Source organism: Trichoderma ghanense, assembly GCF_004382785.1.
Source record: "Trichoderma ghanense strain CCMA-1212 chromosome Unknown scaffold_0, whole genome shotgun sequence".
NCBI lineage: Eukaryota > Fungi > Ascomycota > Sordariomycetes > Hypocreales > Hypocreaceae > Trichoderma > Trichoderma ghanense.
In genome coordinates this window covers 3037086-3056359 of record NW_027395663.1, presented here as the reverse complement: position 1 = coordinate 3056359, position 19274 = coordinate 3037086, and the positions used below count along the sequence as shown (strand labels likewise).

The following is a 19274-nucleotide window of genomic DNA, read 5'->3' as shown; positions in this document are numbered from 1 at the left end:
AGTATGAAAGGTAGTTGATTCCAAGTGCATGCAGGTTGTCGCAAGGGTCCAGATATCGATTCATCGATACAAAAGGACCCAGAGGCTCGGAGAGAATCGCTTCGCCCTGGGACGCTCGCATCTCCGCCGCAGGGCCGCCAACGCCGAAGTATGCACGAGTCGCAGAGAATGAGCGCATCGATGGCACCATACTCGTACAAAGGCAAAAAAGAGTGAGTGGCAGGACGGCATCTTGTGTGGCGGACATGCATCAGCATCCTGGTGGATTGCGGTGAATTGTCGGTGCAGCTACGATGTAATACTTGCCGGCTGAGGAAAACTTTTTCTTTACCCACGCCCGTCTTCATTGTTTCACCCGGCTGATTCTGACTCGCATCCATATACATACGTATTACTTGATATCTATTGTGTCTGAAGATATTAGATCGAATTACACACACGGTGGGCTTTCGATCGCAGCGGCGATTTGCAGCAAGTGACGCGTAAAGGTGACGCAGAAAAGGTGAGTCTCGCCGTAATACCGCAGAGCGGACAGCTGGGGGATTTGCGGCGCCAGCGCGCCAACGGAGCTGGAGGTGCGTTGTACTGGCCAAGTAGGTAGTACGGGCTGGTACTGGCATTGTCTCCCTCCATGGCGGTTTCAGCGCTAAAGCAGCTGCTGTAAGTGAGTGCTAGGGCGCTGCAAGTACCGCACGGTACAGCGCTCGCCACCCTGGCGGTACCTCGCAGTACCTCGAACGGCCCTATCCTGCCGTGGCTGCAGCAGCCAGCGCACTTGAAGCCGCGCTGTCTCGGGACATGGAACGCCTGAGCAGGCGGCCAATCGTACAGTCGGGCGCTGGAGTCGACGGCAGCAGTGGCTGATGTGACCACTGGCCTGACCAGCGGCACCCACTGACTGACGGCCAACCAAGCACGCGAGCACAGCATCCCCCCCCACCCTGTCCGTCAGGCCCGTTCTGATCCCCCCCCCCAGGCGGTCCAGTGCTGCTACTGCTGCTAGCTGGAGTTGTTGATGACGCTCGACCCGATAACAAAACAAAACCGGCCAGCCTCTCCTTTTCCCTCACTTCCTTCACAGCCTCTTTCTGCATCTTCTTTGCTGTGCTCGTCAGGACCAGCCCCGGTCCATTGGACGCGATATCGTCCCTCGTGCGAACCTATCAGCTTCTTCCCTTAAGCGCTCCACCGGCTCGGCGTTGCCAGAAGGGTTGCCGGGGCTGCTTCACCTCACCGATCAGTCTCCAGCTGCAGTTCCTCCCCCGTTCGCCTTATCGCGGGTCCTTTCCCCGATATTTGCAGGATAACCGAACGCTCGCAGCCCACATTGAGCATTTTTCTTCCTTTCCCTTTCTTTCTCTGTTCCTTGTGCATACGAATCCACAGTCATGGCGTTCCAGCAGCAGCCAAACCGCCCGACCACGCAGCGAGCTGCCCGCTCCGCCGTTGGCAGCCAGGGCGCCTCGAGGCTATCTGCACGGAACAGCCAGGACCACGAACCTGAAGAGGCGCAGACCTGGGTGCTCTTCTCGCCTCCCACCGATGTCACCACCACGTCCTATCTGACGGAAGACGAGCATGATCAATCGCTCGAGACCCCCGGCCGGTCACGTCTGAGTGATCTCGGCAGCCTCAACACAGTCGCGAGAACAGAGTCGGCGGCAGCGGCGGCACAGAATGACGAGGCGCAGTCCTCGGCGCTTTCTGCGGCTGCGGATGAGTCCCAGGCCGACGATGCTGAGCTGGACAGCCTCGACGGCCATCTCCCTGGCTTCAGGTCCCTTCCAAGGCCTAGCTTCGCGATGCCAGTCCTGCCAGCGCATGATGGCCTGGGCTCGTTCCACCTAGACCAACCGACGCTTGGGCTGGACGCCCAGGACCACATTTTCCAGTTCGAGAGGTTCAACCCCAGGCGAGTACGACGGAGGATGAACAGCTTTGATGAAGCTCAATTTGAGTTGGAGCAGGCGCATATTCAGGAGGCAGAGAAGAGGGAGCGGATTGAGGCCTGGCGGCTAGAGCATAGCCGCATCATCCTAGAAGAGGTCCAGCGCGAGGCACGGCGGTCGAGGATGATGCAGCAGAAACGGGTCGTTGCGCAGAAGCCTGCTCCCAAGGCGGAGGAAACCACCGATACAGAAGACATGACGTGGCATGAGGAAGACCCAGACACACACCCAGAAGACAAGGAAGACAGCGAAGGCTTCATCACGATGATCACCCGCAAGGTCCTGCGCGACCTCCTCGGTATAGATGAGAAGATACTATCAGCGATGCTTGGTGGCGACCTTTTGAACGACGAGGAGCTGTCGAGAACGCCGCGGCCGTCGGAGCAAGGGCGCGGGACTGGAGAAGCCGCGGCTCCGGAAACAGAGGAGTCGTGGCATATGCGCATCCTGGAAACGGTGTCGAGAGAACTCGGGTTGCTGGTCAACCATCTCTCGAAGCACCCCGGCGCCTTTTCGACGTATTCGCATGTTCATCAGGTGCCGCTGCCTTATGCAGGTCTGCCGGCCATACCAGAGACTGCCGACAGCCGCACCTCGGCCTCTGGACGCACCACGGGGGGCAAGCAGGGCGAGAGTTTGTTCCCCGAGTTTAGGCCCACCATGCGACATGCCTTGCGAGCCGCAGACAGGCCGTCGCCGAGGTCAACCGCACCCGATGTGCTCCTACACGACGTGTCGATGGCCGACACGTTTACGCAAGACGAGTGGGAGCAGGAGATGGATATCAAGCTGGTGTTCCGCTATCTGGTCTCGCGCTTCACGTCGCGACCCGAGCCGACGCTGGCGCCCGAGCTGACGACCCGTCCGGTCCCCGCGAAACCGCAAGACGCTGCCGCAAAGGCTGCCAGAGTAAGGCAGCACCACCCCCTCACCTCCCGGACTCGCCCTAATGAACGTCGAGCTTTCAAAGCAACTGCACCTAGCAGCCCCGTGGCTATGCGACACCACAGCAGCTGTGCCAGCCAGAGCACACGACGGTCCGCCCGGAGGAGCAGCGTCTCGTCCAGGCACTACTGGGACATTGGAGGGTCCATCGGCACGGGGTCCATGATTGCCGCCGCTCCCAACGCGCCGATGGGCAGCTGGGGCGAGGTCTGAGCACGAGAGAAGCGACGGCGCTTTTTTTTTTATACACACGGTTTCACCTCATATCCATCCACACATACTTTCCGCCTGATCTCTATACTAGTATATTTCCAGCATGGCTTACAGCAGCATCATTAGGCGAGCATTGGTTTTCATCACTTTCATTCAAGAGCAAGCATAATGGATTTCGTTGGCGAGTATGAGCTGATCCTTAGGGTGGGATATGCGGCAATTGGCGTTCTTTCTCTCTTCCTCTTTGTTTCTGCTTGGCTATATTAGACATGCTTTGGACAAATTCATCTTTGAGATAATCTCGGATCCTTTTTTTGGGAACGGGCGTATAACACTTCTACTGCCTATCCAAGGGCTCGCAAATATAAAGACGTTATAATCGCTTCCTGGAGTGCCCATTCGGATGCATCTGACATGATTCCTGACGTGCGGCTGAAGACAAGAGAAGAGAAGAGGGGTGGTGCGGTCGCATGGCGCGGGAATGGATGGGAAACGCCTGTTGGTGGCTCGACAGTCATGTCGCATTTAGTGTTCGTATGGCGTATGCATGCATGCAGGACGGGAAAGGGGTCCACTGGATGGACTCGTGGTGGTGGTGAGGCTAGCAGACTATGAGATACAGATTCATGGCTGAGGGCCGTGGTGGTTTGTTGGGAGATTCTTTTCAGGGCCATTAACAGAAGCATTTTTGTTCAAGTTGAATGCTGGAACTTTGGAGCCTACAAGAGTTGTTTTGCGGTCGTAAGTTGGGGATGCTTGATGCTGTTGGTCCTTGGTAGATGAGACGCTACCGGTAATAGAATGCATGGCTGATGGAAAGGGGGGGGGGCTCGATGCAATTGGTGGCTTTTGATGGCTTGAGATATCACTGATGTGGAGGGAGGCCTGCAGAGGACCTCATAGTGATAGGTTAACGTAATATTCATGCACCTTAGGTATACAACTCAGGATATTTGTATGGATATAGATGTAAGGGGTATACGTAGAGTAGAGCAATCTCTGCTCCGTACTGCTTGAGATTGACCCAAGAAGAACGAAGGATCGATTCATCTGAAGCAGCGCCACGCCGCAACTAAAAAACGGCTCTTTAGTTCTACAACCCCAGGCACGGGCCATGCCGCCAAAGAAAACGACTTGGTGGAATAAAAAGACCCATTCTTTTTCTTCTAGATCAATTAGCAGACCGTTTGAACGCGTTTCAAGGGAGACGAGACTATCGCCGTTGTCGCGTAAAGTGGAGGGCTTGAATGGAGGCGGGGTGCAAGGCAGGGTAAGGGAGGACTTTTGGGTCTATTGGTGTGCCTTCGATCGAGTTGTGTTTGGTTTGATTTGTTTTGGGGATGGGTTGTTTGTTTGTTTCTCGATATCTTGGCGTGTTCGGGGGTGATGTCGACGTTGAGACATCTGAAAATTGCTGGAGGCTTGGGTAGGACGAAGATGTGTGCCAGGGTTTTGGAGATGCCGTCCAGGTAATAAGCTGAATGAGCACCAAAGAGCTGCTACCGCAAGCTGCGAGATGTGACGTTCTCGTAAGAAGTCTTCACGGAGACACTCATCATATCAACTCTTCCATCACCGGCAATAGCTACGGTGTGTAGGTAGCATTGGGCATCACTGGATCTCGAACAAATCCCGGCAGATGCGGAGCCCGAGTGCGACTCTCTCGGTGATGGCTGCATCATCCCTGTCCCCGCGTCCCCTCAGAGTCACCGGCCCGGCTTTGTGTGGATGGACGGGCATGTCGCAGGCCATGCGGCGTTTTGCGGGAGTGGGTGCTGCTTTTGGCTGTCTCTCAGAGAGAGCACTGGAGTCGTAAGGCAATAATTGGATCGGGACAAGGGTTGGGTATGCTGCCTGCAAGCACCACCATCTCGAGCCAGATCCGGAAGCCGAAGCCATCGTCGAGCCTCTTTCTGTTCTTTCCAGGCTGCACTTTGAGGCACTTGTCCGCGAACCACGTCACCGCATCGCGTTGAATGAAGGCGTCCATCCCACTCTCACTGATGACATGCCCTGTCCGTCTGTCCAGTTTAGCGGCAGACAGGCGTGTTCGAGGGAGCCGAATTGTGGGGGGGGATGCATGGATCGAAGCTGGAGAGAATGGGAATGGCCCGCTGTTCCTCTTTCCTGCTGCCGCATCGCCTGGCGTGTCCACCCTCCCCTCCCATATGCCATCTTTGATCCCCCCATCACACGCATCCTCTCTCTCCATCTTCTGCTTCAGTCGCTGCTGCTGCTGCTGCTTCTCCCGGCGTCCGTCAACCTCGCGTCGCTCTCTCGACCTTGACTCAGCAATGCTCCGGCCTCCATAGAGCAGCAGCATAAATACCTGGCCGTCGCCCGCAGTCGATCCCTCTGTTTCTCGCTTCCAGGCTCCTCCCGCCCGCGACTCCAGGCGGCTCGATCCGACACCGACAATTGCTCTCAACTGCGCCGCCCCGCGGATTGGACTCGCCTTTCTCTTCACTCCCGCCATCGTATCGTGCCATGAACTGAGGCCGACCGACTTGCGACCCGTCTGGGCCTGCTCTTGCGAGGCTCAACCCGCGCTCAGCTTCAACTGGGCGCGTCACCCTCAAACCCGCCGACAACGACGAGCGAGCCCCGAGGTCCTGAGACTCCTGACCACCTCTTCGACATAGTTTGCAAGACTATCCTAAGCCGAACGCAACAACAACTTCACCCCAATGGCTTCCGCCCCGTTCGACAACCTCCAGTTCGGCGCCGACTTCTTCAACCTCTACCAGGGAAACACCGCCATCACGCCCACCGCCCTTCCTCAGCTCCCCAGCGGCGGATGCAACTTTGTAGACTTGACGCCCGGTGCCGGCGCCCCTCGATGCGGCTGCCGTCGCTTCTATTCACAGCCTGCCGGCGACAACCTCCTGGATCAGTCTGGAGGGTGGTGCATGTGCAACCACCATGCGTGCTACCACGATGAACGTCCTCAACAACAACAACAGCCGCCGGAGACGATTCTCCCTCCCACCGCGGCACAGGCCCTGGAGCGGCTACAGTCCATGCGGCTACGACAGACCATGAGCCCGGAACCGGACATCCTCCTTCGCCAGAGGGCACCGCCAGTCCCTGGGCCGGAGTTCCTCGGCTCCAATGATGTCGACCCCTTGTCCTTTCTCAACAAACCCCTCGACGGCCCATTGGAAACTCTATCAGCCGTTCCCACGCCCCGGCAGGCATCCAGCTCCATGCCGGATACACTGGCCTGGGACGGCGTCGTACGACCAAGCCAGCCGACAGCCTCCAATCCTTCATGGCCCTCTATTCCTCCTCAGTGTCTCATGTCTGAGGGCGGCTCTTCGAGCTCGTCCACGCGCGCCAGGTACCTCAGGCCCTTTGCAGGAAAAGGTTTGCAGACTCTCAGCAACGACGGTCCAACCAATACCCGAGCTGCTCTGCGCGGATCGCGTTCCGATCACAAAATGGCGAGCATCGAGGAGCCTGACGAGGAATCGACGCCACGGCCCAGCACCGCTACTACCCAGGTCGCAGAGGAACCCGAGACCTTACCTCTTGAGACGTTGAGGAATCTCACAGAAACCGTCGACGCCCACGCACAACGACTCGACAGGCTGGAGGATGCCTCAGTATACGGCAGCGCTTACGAAGAGTGCCAGGACAGATATGAGAACATGGACGCTCGTGTCATTGAGCTGGAGGGCAGGGTGGAGGACATTGAGAGGCGCATTCTTGACGACAGCTTCCTCGGCCGCCATAATGCTGAGGACGATGCTCCCACCCCTAGTACAGCCTCAGTCACCTCAAGTCGACAAAGCCACTCAGAGCAAGTACATGTGCAGCTCCGTTCGCTGCAGACTCAGGTCGACATACTTCGCTCCGCCATTCCTTGTCCGGAACATGCGTGGGAGGTCGAGGTCGTCTTCCTCCCCTTTCCTCTGAAGCGGATCTGGCGGCAAATCCACCAGTTCAACGTCGGCCCCATTGCCGACAGTGGAAGCGACTCATCCCCATCCCACAACACACAGATCGCTTCCAAATATAGAGACGCGTCCGGCATGTTGGAAAACTGGCGTGTTGAGCAGGGCCATGATTGGGAATGGCTGCTGCCTAGGGCCTGCAACGACCAGAGCGTAATCGACATGCGCCTGAGGAGTCGTGGGCTGATCAAGAAGATTAGAGTCACGGGGCCGGATGCAAGGAGCGTTAGCACTGCGATGCGCGGTGCCTTTGGAAATGTGCTCCGCGACATGCAGCTGTACGCCAGGCACCAAGCCCTAGGCCTCAAGGCCCCGGAGTCTATGGGACTCCAGTCTCCATGGATCCCTCTTCGCAAGATCCACAAGGACTCGCGCCTAAGGTTCTTGAGTCCTGAGGAGATGCTGACACCGGCACTATGGGACGTGCAGTTTCTGAACTCGGTCAGGATGGAGGCAGCGCAACCTAGATTGTTCGTTACCCATCCAGGCGCCTATATCCAGGACTCGAAAGCGTACGATTCTGGCTGGACCTGGCAGAAGTTGAAGAAGGAGGTCCCGCCGGTATGTGCCGACGTCACTGAGTCGCAACAAGTGCCCGACTCCGCTCGCCTTGAAAGAGAATGCTGGGCCTGGAACGACAATCTCGACGGTGGCCCCATCGTGCAGCCGCCCGGCAAAGAACGACGCCATAGGAGCGTCTCGATATCGCCCCAGGTGGAATACTTCCCTGCTTCCACGGCATGGTCCAGCAGCTTTACCGATGCTGCCCACCACCAGCCGACGATACTGAAGAGTCGAGAAGAGTCGGTGCCACCATTTATCAGGACCCCCTCGGCTCCCATCGCTTCCATGGCGCCTCAGACTGTGTACGGCGCATATCGCAAGCGAAGGCCCCCCTCCCGCAGACAGAGCCGACATTCCTCGCCGCTCGTCTACGCCGGCGTCAAGAAGAGCCAGTCGAGGCGCGACCCGCCCATCCACCACCCGATCAGTCCGAGGCCGACCGTGTCGCCGTCCCCGGCGCCGGATCGCCCTGAGCGGCGGGATCGGGCGCAAGGTCTTCGAGGAACAACGCCTGCTACACCGCACAGCATGTTTGCCCCCCGAGGTGTGCTGAGAGAGCTGGGTGATGGCGACATGGATGAAGGCGAGGCGATTGACGTCGACATCAGAGGATATACCCTCTACACGAACGCCCTTGTAACAGACAGCGAAGGGGATAGCGAGGTCACCCTATCCAGCCTCGTGTCCAGCACCGGCAGTTCTTCAGAGCCAGCTACACAAGACAATGATGAAGGTCACGAAGACGAGCACCTTTCGGACGCCGAGAATGTAGATCCCATGGCTGAGGACGACGACGGTGATACATTTGACATTCATCAAGATGGGCAGGGGATGCAATGACTGTGACTTCCCCCTCTTTACCCTTTCTTTTGGTGTACTGGTGTTCATGATTCCTCGAGACATGCTTTCTGTTGGATGAATTGGGCTTTTTGAGCGGATTTTGAGAATTAGCGAGGCGGATTCTAGCGATTGACGATGGGAGGATGTATTGGATCTATGAGTTTAAATGCCATGGGAGGACGCGGATATCGGGAAGAGTGCTTTCATTTGGATTGCCGCCCATGTTTTGAAAATGCATTTGGAACGTGGTGGATATGTGTGTTCTTGGCCGTTGTTTGTTTCGGCAAATTTCTTTTCCTTTCTTTTTTTTTCCATGGTTCAATGATTTGCATGGTGTTGGGAGTTTTTACTACATATATGGGACGGTCTGGATTGGATATATAGTATGGGTATGGTGCTCGGTGGAGGTTCAAAACGGCCGGTACTCTCTCTCTCTCTCTCTCTCTCTGTTATACCTACCAACCGACCATTCCTTCTGATACACTTGATGACTATATCCGGGATACACTGCCGAACACTCAGCATGTACTCATACTCCGAAATCAAATGAATACAAGCATGGACAAGCTCGCCCTTGAATTGTGATGACTTACCGTGTCAGTGTATCATCCGAATCAAATTGTCCCTCCCCAAAGGTGCCCTCAACCCGTCATATGGGAAGGAATGTGGCATATGATAATTCGCACGAGACACACAAAATGGTACCACACCACAGCAGTTCACACACAAGGAACGGATTCTGAGTGTATTTCGATTTTATTTCAACTGCATACCCAAAGGATCAGCGATCCAAAATGAAATACATGGTATATAACGTCTTCGCGCAAAGGCAAATCTATCTCAAAAGCAGAGTAGAGCTGGAATCTATGATTGTGATCAAGGGACTGCAGATGATGTATCATGCGGATACCGTCATAGTAGGTGCATGTGTAGGAGAGGTAGGTATGTACTGTGTGTGTAAGGGATCGCAAGCAGCGAGGTTGGGTATCAATAGGTCCCCCTAGAAAGAAGTATGAAAACCGCCCCCAACAACTCCTCTCCAATCATAAGACAATAGAAAATGCAGAGCAGTGAAACGAGGGAATTCGTCAATTCGTTGGCAAGAGCCGTCACGAGTCCAGACGGGCGCTCGTCGGAACGAAGCACCCGTCGACTTCGATAGGCAGAGGAAAACCAGCAGAAAGCGAAATGCAGTAAAGGGGGACCACGACGCGCAAATTCGCAAAGCAACGCCGGTGCGCTCTCCCGCACGTCTAAGCGCCCGTGTAAACCGAGTCAGACTCGTCTTCTGCTTGGGTCCATCATCCGCGATGTAATTTAGGCTCAAAAGCCCTGCGACCGTTGCACATGATTCGTTCCTTCTTGGGTAGCAACAACCAGCCTTTCACTGGGTACACATCCCAGCTGTGGCGAAATTGTCCAGAAAGGTTCCCAGCAAAAAGGGCAAACGAACAAGGCAGAGAAAAAGGGTCTCTGCGCCGATGCATGTGCGCCCAAACGGCGCGCCTAGTACCAGGTGCCCTTGGGATCAACCTCATACAGCAGGCGGCAACTCCTCGCCGGACAAAGCGTCTGGCGCTCGAGGTTCTTGAATTTTGGTCCGGCGGGCCCTGTCACGTAGTGGTACTGGCCAAAAAGACGCCACTGTCGAGGATCGGCGAGAGTGTAGACCTCATCGCCCCAACGGCCCTGGAAGTGCAGCCACGTAGTCGGAGCATCCGGATTAGACGCAGCGGGAGTGAAGCTGTGTGTGTCGTGCAGGAGCCCCTTCTCTGCGATGCCGTCCTCATGCTCGATGGTGTCCTTGGGGTCTTCGCGCGTGTAGTCGTAAAAGTAGGCATAGTTGTTCAAGGCGGGATCCCATAACGGGCCCTTGTCCGTAACATCCTTGAGCAACTTGAAGGGCAAGACGTAGGGGTGCATGCCGGGCAGGGCATACATGGCGTGAGAACCGACGGCGGAGTAGATGACGGGTCTGTCGCCGCGCTTCTCAACCGCCTCCCAAGCGTATGCTTGACCACCCTCGTGCTCGGAGAAGAAGATACCACGGGGCACCCCGTTCTGAAAGCGCACCATGCAGTGCTCCCAGTCGCCAACGTGATTGCCAAATCGCAAGCCAAGCACGGTCTGTCCTAGGTTGTAGCTGTAAAAGAAGAACCAAAAGGCATCAATGATGCCCGACCCTTTATCAACCAGGACAAGAGTAGCCGGCGCTTTCGAATAACCATCGGGATCGGGCTTGTGACCGCGGGGAACAATGCGCTGCTGCTCTTTGCCAGGAGCGGGTGTAGGAGCATACGCGGGTACGTTTTTGTTTCGGGGATCTGAGATGCGATGCACGGGGTGCTTCTTGTCCACGTCGAACCAGGTATCGGGTTCGCTGTGCACCTTCTTGCCACTTCCCAAGGAAGGCGGTGTTGAAGCATCAGGGTCGTCAAAGGGAATCGGCAGGTTGTCATGGCTGTGCAGCCACTTGGGTCGAGATTCGACATCCTCAACGCTGTGAAGGGTGACCATGCGCTTTTCGTACTTGTTGAGGGCCTGCAAGTTGTGCAGCGATACCTTTTCCGTCAGGTTCACTCGCTTGTGGTCGACCGTGACAATCATGTGTTCAATGTGCTCGCGAATGTCCGAAGGCCAGAACTGCTCGCCAGAGTAGAGGTGCACCAGCGGCGCATGCTTGAGAACATATTGGGGGACTTCCCTGAGGATCTTGCGCCGCTCCTGTGGGTTTCTCTTCTTGTCCGACCTCTTGCTCCGTCGACTCTCTTCTGGCGCATTCAGTTCAGCATCCTCCTCCCAGGTCCGATCCATGCGCTTGCGCAATTCAAGCCTCAACTCATCCTCGGGTTCATCCTCGAGGGGTGGGAGCACTGCAGGGTCCCTTCGCAGGTGGTGCAGACCGCAGAGACTAAACCACCGGCAGGCCTGGCGGTCCCAAAAGTAAGGACTGCTGCTGACCCAGAGTCGATCGCGAGCACGACTCTCGGGATTTCTATCTGTGGGATCGAGGATAACGGGGAGGTAGGTAGCCGCGAAAATGATGATTGCCAGCGGCACCGTCAGGATCATGAACCGGCGCACCCAGTACATGGCGGCTTCGGGGTCCGGAACGACCGGCAAGAGTAAGACGAGGTAGCAGCGGCAGATGAGCCTCGATGAAGGTTGATATAAGTAGTCGTAAGGCGGACAGTATATCAGATGAAGTCGCCGGAGGTCGAATGTGCTCAGCTGGAGCGTTGGAGGCGGCCAAGATGTAGATTGTTGACGGATATGGTAAGGCTTCGTATTAATGATGACGTCGAATATCTGTATGTAGAATGAAAGAGATAGAGATATCGTGCAGCAAAACCTGCAAGATCGCGAACATCAACAGAGAACGAGCGATAGATGTCGACAGGCCAGCGAACCGGAAGAGGCGGGCGGTCCGGGGGAGGCTTGCGGCTCGAAGCGGATCCAAGACTCGAGACAAGGACGAGGATTGCAAAGGGACTGTTATAAGAGCATCACGAAGGGGGCGAAAAGCACTGATCACGGCGCCCCTGGCGACATGCTTGAGCGATTCACAAGCGAAATAAGAAGACGAGGATGTGGGGAACAAGAAGAAAAAAAAGAGGAGGGACAATAGGGAAGAAGGAGTAAGAAGAGGAACAAGAGACAAGAAAAAGTTTGAGGTGGGAAGCGTAGCCATCGAGACGCAGCGTAAAGTTGGTCGTGGTTCTTTGTGGCGGAGGGTGTGTGGTGCTAAGGTAAGGCAAGGCCGGGAATGTCGCGGTACTTGGCAGGTACTCGTACAGCGTACATGCTTTCGGGCGGCAGGCGGCTGCTCCACTGCCGGCACCGGCCAGGCAGCTCGCAGAAAGTACCGGTACTTCAAAGCTGGGGGACCCAACCGCTGGGCTGGCACTTGTTGTTGCCACGCGGCACCGTGGTTGGTCGCTGGCGCTCGATTTTGTGGGCGACAACGGCGCTGATTGGGCCGGCATTGCTCGGGCGCTGGACGGTACCTCGCAGCGCGCCTGACCGCCGAGGGCCTGCGTTCTTGTACCTTCAGGCTGTGAGTACGAGTACGAGCGCCCGCTGGAACTCTGGGTTTCAAGAGCCGTGGTTGAACCTGGTACAGTACCTGTAGCTGTACTTGTACATGTCGTGCGTCCGTTGGGAAGGAAGGAGTGTCCGGCTGAGCCGCCCTGACAGGAAGCCAAGACCAGCCCGCCGCACCTGCCCCCCTTCTCCTCCTATCATCTCGCTGTGTCATTCGCCAGACCCTCACGCAGCGGTGCCATGTGTTCTTGCCAGCAGCTCCTTCCCTCTGGGCCCTCCTTCCTTGCAGATGCCAGTAGCGGTACAACTTGGAAGTAAGCACTTCAAGCGCAGCAGGTAGCGGTACATTGACCTGCAGGAAAGATGCCTGAGACGAATCACTGCCGGCGACTCGAGAATCCTGCTTCAACGGTCCGTGAAGATGGTCCCCATTTGGTTTCGTGAAGAGAACCGACAGCCGCGTCTCAGCAGCCTATCGTCCCAGATAAGGTGCTGCATTGTGAGACAGCTCGAAGTGCTAATGGACTTGCTAAAGTAAGGTAGGGTGTTGGGATTACGAACTCGGCAAGTGTGCCATCTCGTAATCCTCTAGTCATACCCGCTACCCTAGATGTCGATGCAATCAATCAATTATAGACCCGCCATTCTTGTATCTACCTAAATACCTAAACTGTCAAGTCCCTCTCGGATGTCCAATTGAATTGTTACATGTATTCCAAACCCCGTCGGAGGTCAATCCCTCCAGCTCAGACTCGTTCGTATCCCCCCGTCAAACATGTTGCCCCGAAGAGACCCAAACTCGACGTCATCATGCCCTATTCGGCGCGCTCAGCATGAATTAGGCCGGCCGCCAATCTATATACAGTAACAGAGACCAGGCAGTTTCAACACGACAAGATATACAGCACCAACGAGACAGCAAGACCACCAGAGCAAATGATGCATTCTCATGGGTATCGTGCTCTTTGAGGCATTTCCCACTGCAGCCCACTTCCACCACGGAGCAGCCACACGAATCCATCGTGAAAAAGAGGCGTCCCTTGAACAATGGACGCTAGATCACTTGGAACCAAGTCCAAGCCGGCTTTTTCACAAGACGGACGCCACTTTATAGTCCCGACACTGTCAAATGTTTTGCATGCCCAACGACTTCGTACTGCCGGCTTATCTCATATGCAAGCAGCAACTACTAGGTAGTCTAGTGGTTACGTAAAGACGGCCAGCTTACTGTACTGCTATTCTCGTCCATGTCAGAGTCGGAGTCGAAGCAATTGCCCCTCGTATTCCATCACCAGAGTATCGAAATCGTCCGTCGTACGAATCAGCCTCCGTGAATTCAGACATCAAGCCAACAAGACACCACTGATCAGGTTCTGTGAAACGACCGACTGCCTACTCCGTAGAGTTGTTTCGTACTCGTAGACTCCTAGTCCACACCATAGGTAGGTAGTGGGACGGTCTCCTTCGGATGGTATCTACAAGTCTCGGTACGTGACATGGAAACGGCTTGCATTGAATTGGATTCTGGTTGTCCCTGGTGATCATCATTACCCAATGGCAGCCATTATCGCGAATGGGATTTGCCTCAATATGCAGGTAGTCCATACTCAAACCCTTCTTCTTCAGTTACCACACTCTTCCGCGTATCGAGCTGCCAGACATTAGTCGCAGATCTGGCCCCGGCCAATAGCAGTACATGGTTCAAGCATGCGGCAGTTGAAGGTCATCTGGACCATCGCGGACAATAGCAGTGCCATCCATGCCGATCGCTAGCCTCATCTGCTAGATTCGCCTCGTGAACCCTGAAAGAACCCTTCAGCCGCCTAGGGCCAAGGGGTCGTCCCGTCGTTGCTGCGTCTGGAAGCCGACCTTCAAGTTAGACGGCGCGGTCATATGCGGCGAACCACTTCCCTCGAGGCCACCACATGGCATCGCCCACTGGCCAGCATCAGCCTATCATGACTTGACTGCTGGAGAGGGTAGTGATGCAAGGCTACCTTTGCTGTGCTGCCAAGCAATAGCTGCAGTGATCCTCACACATGACTCTTCGTAGCAATTATTCGTAAGCGAACACGCTCTGTGCCAAGTTGGTGGCATGGACAATGTCGCTACGTTTCACTTGCAGTGCTAGCCGTGCATCAAACCCCACATTGCCCTTGGCTAATGATTTTCGTTGAACTGCTTCTGTGGCCATTGGAGAAGTATCGTGGAAGGAAACGGCATCCCAACTTGCTACTGCAGATCCAACAACTGGACTAGGAGACCTTGAATGCGGTCAAGACCAGCCTCTCCACCATCACTCGAGTCCCATCTCAGCCAATAGTGGCTTCAGGCATCCGTGGAAATGTGAGCTCGCAAGTTCCCCTCGATCCAGGCTGCGAGAGGCTGTAGGCATTCGTCGGCATCAGAATCTAGTCGAGCATCATCACATCGCCGTCGTTGTCGTCTTCGTCCCCTTCGTCGTCGTCGTCGTCGTCATTGTCTTCACCGGAAGAAGCGCGCCGCCTTTCAGGTCCGTCGCTGTCCTCGGAGATGTCAATGACGCTACCATCTTCATCCTCGTCCTCTTGAATGCCAAACAGCTCGTCCCAATGGCTTGGCGTTGGTGTCGACAGCGCATTCGAGTCCAGAGCTGAGCCGTTGCCCCTATCCGCTGCCGCTGTGCCTCCCCTCGCAGCGGATGCCCTCCTTCGTCGACCTCCCCGACGGCCCTGGCTTCGCCTCGTATATCGACGCTCTCCTCTCTCGTTCTGACCGGCCCCGATACTTTGGTCAACACCAAGACTGGGCTTCTTTCTGCGAGGTTTGAAGTCTGGCCCTTTTCTGTCATCAAAGTCCTTTCCAGGCCCATCCAACGCATAAACCGTAACCTCATCTGGGTCCCCCCTCTTCTTCTTCAAGGCGATGAGATTTTCCAGGAAGCGTAGCTGTTGCGCCCTTTCGCCGGTCCGATCCTTTCCGGGGGGGATGCGAATGTTCCACTCCTGGCGAATAGCTGCCAGAGAGTCCTCTCGAGCCACCTTGGGTTTTAGAATCTTTTCGGTCGTCAAGAGGCGTGAGGAGCTGGCTCCAAGTATATCCACACCGCCGGGAAGATGGCGAAGAGCTGGCAACTGGGCCGCATCTTTGGCTTCACGGTCAGCCAGAATCGCTTCAGTCCCAATAACCTCTGCCCACTGGCCTTCGAATACCCGGCCCCTGTAGGATATAATCGGATTATGAGAGTGAAGTTCGAGGATCTGGATCTCTTCCGGGGGCTCGTCGGCTCGTTCCATGTCCTCTGCTGTCGCCTCTGTCACTGCTCTCGCAGTTTCCACTTCTTTTTCTTTTCCCTTGCCCTTGTCCCTTTTACCGTGGTTCGTCGGTTTCGTAGCATTGTTCCGGCCAGCATCTCCTATAGCTCTTAATCGAGGGTCTATGTTGGCGTCCTCTGCATTTTCCTCCTGCTCTTCCCCTGGAGCATCACGTTCTGGCCCAGGGTTCTCCTCGTCATCGTCATCGTTGCATTGATCGTTGCCGTCTCCTTTGCCATTGGCGTCTTGCGGTCCGAAAGCTTGATCATTAGACTTGGCATCGAGCTTCAAGTGATCCGCGTACTGGTCTGACCAGTTCTTGTAGTAGCCACCGCGGCTATGATGGTGGGCTTTTGCTGGACGCTCTTTGAACTCTGGGTATGATAGTTCCACTGTCAAATAGTAAGTCTAGGCGGGGCAGAAGTTAGCTTTCCAGAGCGCGACTCTCCAACCACTGTACGCAGGCGCAGACATCTCGGGAACCTTACCTCTGTCTCGGTGGCAGAGTATTCGTACTCCCACTCGTCCTGGTCATCTTGCGACACTTGCTGCAAGACCGTGTCGACGTTCAAAGCGCCGGGTTCGTCTCCCAGCCACGGCGATGGGGTCGTTGTCGCTGCCCGTTTCGCTGCCACTGAAGCTGCATCTGAGGTTGCCATGGCAGCTAGCTGCAGAGCCTAAAGGGCCCCGAGATAGCTGGGCAATGCGCCGGGACTGCGACGTTGTGATGAATACCGTCGAGCAAGAGGGTTTCCCTTTCAGAGCACCAGACAGCACATCGGCCGCGCAAGATGGCAAGATGCGCTGCACCACGAAGCCAGCCTCCGCCCCGAATGCTGTGCACCGAGATTATGAAAGGAAAAGAATCTCGAAGTTGCGCTTGAACTTGGGAAGCTCTTGACTTGTGCCGATGCCACCCACCGCGTCTCTTTTCGGCCTAGTCCCGTAGCCGGTGACTCGGTTCCAGTTGCAGCCCCGCTATCGCTCTTTTGACTGCCGTTATCAGGCCCACGATAAGAATTTCGCATCGCGGCCAGGTTAAACTGCATAGCGGTTGAACTATTTCGACTCACACTCTTGTTTGACTCACAACCCGCCTCAAGACTTTTTTTTTTTGACTGAAAAGCCCGTCAATCGGAGAAGCACTGCCACTTCTCTTTTGAACCATACATACAGCGCGAAATCAGCATCCACGGGCTGCTTCCTCAACTCTTTGCAACCGCAACCTCAACTCACAGGAACGCTGAACCCCGCGGGCTGTTTGCAAGGCAGCAGCAGCAGCAGCAGCAGGCAAGATGCCCACGGTTCACCTCTTGGACTACGTGGCCGGCAATATCCGCAGTCTGGTCAATGCCATTGAGAAGCTGGGCTACGAGGTCGACTGGATTCGGTCTCCCGAAGATGTGCCCAAGGCAGAGGTTCGAGTGACCGAAACGGGGGTTCCTCAAGGGGTTTTGAATCACTTACTCATTGCTTTCATGACAGAAACTCATTCTTCCCGGCGTCGGCCACTTTGGCCACTGCCTCACTCAGCTCTCACAGGCAAACTACCTGCCCGCGATAAAAAAGCACATTGAAGAGGGCAAGCCGTTCATGGGGATCTGCGTCGGCCTCCAGGCCCTCTTTGAGGGATCAGAGGAAGACCCAGAGGTTCCCGGTCTCGGCGTGATACCCTCGTCTCTCACACGCTTTGAGGACCAGGACAAGTCGGTACCGCACATCGGGTGGAACGACGCCAACACGGGAGGAAAGGTCATGTATGACCTGAGACCGGACTCCAAATACTACTACGTCCACACCTACAAGTCTCCCTACAGCAAAGGCGAGCTCGAAGCCAAGGGCTGGACAGTCGCGACGGGCACCTACGGGAAGGAGACATTCATCGGCGCCATCGCAAAGGGCAACATTTACGCCACCCAGTTCCACCCAGAAAAGTCGGGCGTCGCCGGTCTTCGCACGATCCGGGCCTTCTTGACCGGCTCCGGAGCGCAAAACCTCGGTGCCGACCTCCCCTCCGGCATGGCGGCCCCAAGAGAACCCAAGGACGGCCTCACCCGCCGCGTCATCGCCTGCCTTGACGTCCGGACCAACGACCAGGGCGACCTCGTCGTCACAAAGGGCGACCAGTACGACGTCCGCGAAAAGGGCGCCGACCGCAACGTCCGCAACCTGGGCAAGCCCGTCGAGATGGCCAAAAAGTACTACGAGTCCGGCGCGGACGAGGTCACCTTCCTCAACATCACGTCCTTCCGCGACTGCCCGCTCGCCGACCTGCCCATGCTCGAGGTCCTCCGGCAGACGTCCCTGACCGTCTTCGTGCCCCTGACCATCGGCGGCGGCATCCGCGACACCGTCGACACCGACGGCACAAAGGTCTCGGCCCTCGACATCGCCACCATGTACTTCAAGTCCGGCGCCGACAAGGTCTCCATCGGCTCCGACGCCGTCCTCGCCGCGGAGGAGTACTACTCCCTCGGCAAGAAGCTCTTCGGCAACACCGCCATCGAGCAGATCTCGCGCGCCTACGGCCGCCAGGCCGTCGTCGTCAGCGTCGACCCCAAGCGCGTCTACGTCCCCAAGCTCGACGCCACCCGCCACGCCATCATCAAGACGGAGTTCCCGGGCCCCAAGGGCGAGGCCTTTTGCTGGTACGCCTGCACAATCAAGGGCGGCCGCGAGACGCGCGACATGGACGTCGTCGAGCTCGTCCAGGCCGTCGAGGCCATGGGCGCCGGCGAGATTTTGCTCAACTGCATCGACAGGGACGGCACCAACAGCGGCTTCGACCTCGAGCTCATCCGCCAGGTCAAGGCCGCCGTCAAGATCCCCGTCATTGCGTCCAGCGGCGCGGGCAACCCGGCGCACTTTGAGGAGGTCTTTGACAAGACTACCACGGATGCTGCGCTGGGTGCGGGCATGTTCCACAGGGGAGAGTACACGGTGAAGCAGGTCAAGGATTATCTTCAGGAAAAGGGGCTGCTGGTAAGGCAGTTTGAGGGCGACTTGTGATTGGGGGAAATATGAATGAGGGTACGATGGAGGATTTAACATAGAAACTAAAAGATTTAAGCCGATAGTATAGAGTAATTGGAAAAGACATGACTGATAAATTTACACTCTGTGTCCACTACGAGGAAGATTGTGAGGAGAACAAAGATCGATCCATTCTCGAAGCTATATACATGTTTGGCAGCTACCCGATGGCTGTTGGCATAAACAGGTCCGGAGTACTCCGTCACAGTTCTATCCCGGTGAGCCGTGACTCCAGATGAAAAATGTCGAGACGCCTTGGGTCCAAAGGGGCAGTTTGCCATTGTCAAAAGCACGAACAAACGAAAAAAAAAAAAAAAGAACAGCACCACCGGAAAACTCCTGGGAGGCGATGCAGGGCTCGAGATGATCCATGAAAGTGTTTGCCAACGCCTCATACTGTTTGTTGCAAAGAAAAGGAATGGGCAGTCCAAAGGTAG

The 19274-nt window shown here is 56.1% G+C and overlaps 6 protein-coding genes across 6 annotated transcripts; 3 read left to right on the top strand and 3 right to left on the bottom strand.

Annotated features, from left to right (window-relative positions):
* Window positions 1-1388: 1388 nt before the first annotated feature.
* Window positions 1389-3107, top strand: CCMA1212_001043 (uncharacterized protein; the record flags this gene model as incomplete). Its single annotated transcript, XM_073698483.1, has 1 exon — window positions 1389-3107. One exon carries the CDS (start codon window positions 1389-1391, stop codon window positions 3105-3107), a length of 1719 nt encoding a protein of 572 aa, XP_073563593.1.
* Window positions 3108-4899: 1792 nt separating this feature from the next.
* On the bottom strand, window positions 4900-5583 carry CCMA1212_001042 (uncharacterized protein; the record flags this gene model as incomplete). Its single annotated transcript, XM_073698482.1, has 1 exon — window positions 4900-5583. One exon carries the CDS (start codon window positions 5581-5583, stop codon window positions 4900-4902), a length of 684 nt encoding a protein of 227 aa, XP_073563594.1.
* Window positions 5584-5794: 211 nt separating this feature from the next.
* On the top strand, window positions 5795-8467 carry CCMA1212_001041 (uncharacterized protein; the record flags this gene model as incomplete). The annotated part of the gene is made up of 1 exon (XM_073698481.1): window positions 5795-8467. One exon carries the CDS (start codon window positions 5795-5797, stop codon window positions 8465-8467), a length of 2673 nt encoding a protein of 890 aa, XP_073563595.1.
* Window positions 8468-9973: 1506 nt separating this feature from the next.
* Window positions 9974-11560, bottom strand: CCMA1212_001040 (Vacuolar protein sorting-associated protein 62; the record flags this gene model as incomplete). The annotated part of the gene is made up of 1 exon (XM_073698480.1): window positions 9974-11560. The coding sequence occupies one exon, from the start codon at window positions 11558-11560 to the stop codon at window positions 9974-9976; it is 1587 nt and encodes a 528-aa protein (XP_073563596.1).
* Window positions 11561-14922: 3362 nt separating this feature from the next.
* Window positions 14923-16463, bottom strand: CCMA1212_001039 (uncharacterized protein; the record flags this gene model as incomplete). The annotated part of the gene is made up of 2 exons (XM_073698479.1): window positions 14923-16212; window positions 16293-16463. 2 exons carry the CDS (start codon window positions 16461-16463, stop codon window positions 14923-14925), a joined length of 1461 nt encoding a protein of 486 aa, XP_073563649.1.
* A 619-nt stretch (window positions 16464-17082) lies between these two features.
* CCMA1212_001038 (Imidazole glycerol phosphate synthase hisHF) lies at window positions 17083-18813 on the top strand (the record flags this gene model as incomplete). Its single annotated transcript, XM_073698478.1, has 2 exons — window positions 17083-17222; window positions 17290-18813. The coding sequence occupies exons 1-2, from the start codon at window positions 17100-17102 to the stop codon at window positions 18811-18813; spliced, it is 1647 nt and encodes a 548-aa protein (XP_073563648.1). The 5' UTR covers window positions 17083-17099.
* Between the last annotated feature and the right edge of the window lie 461 nt (window positions 18814-19274).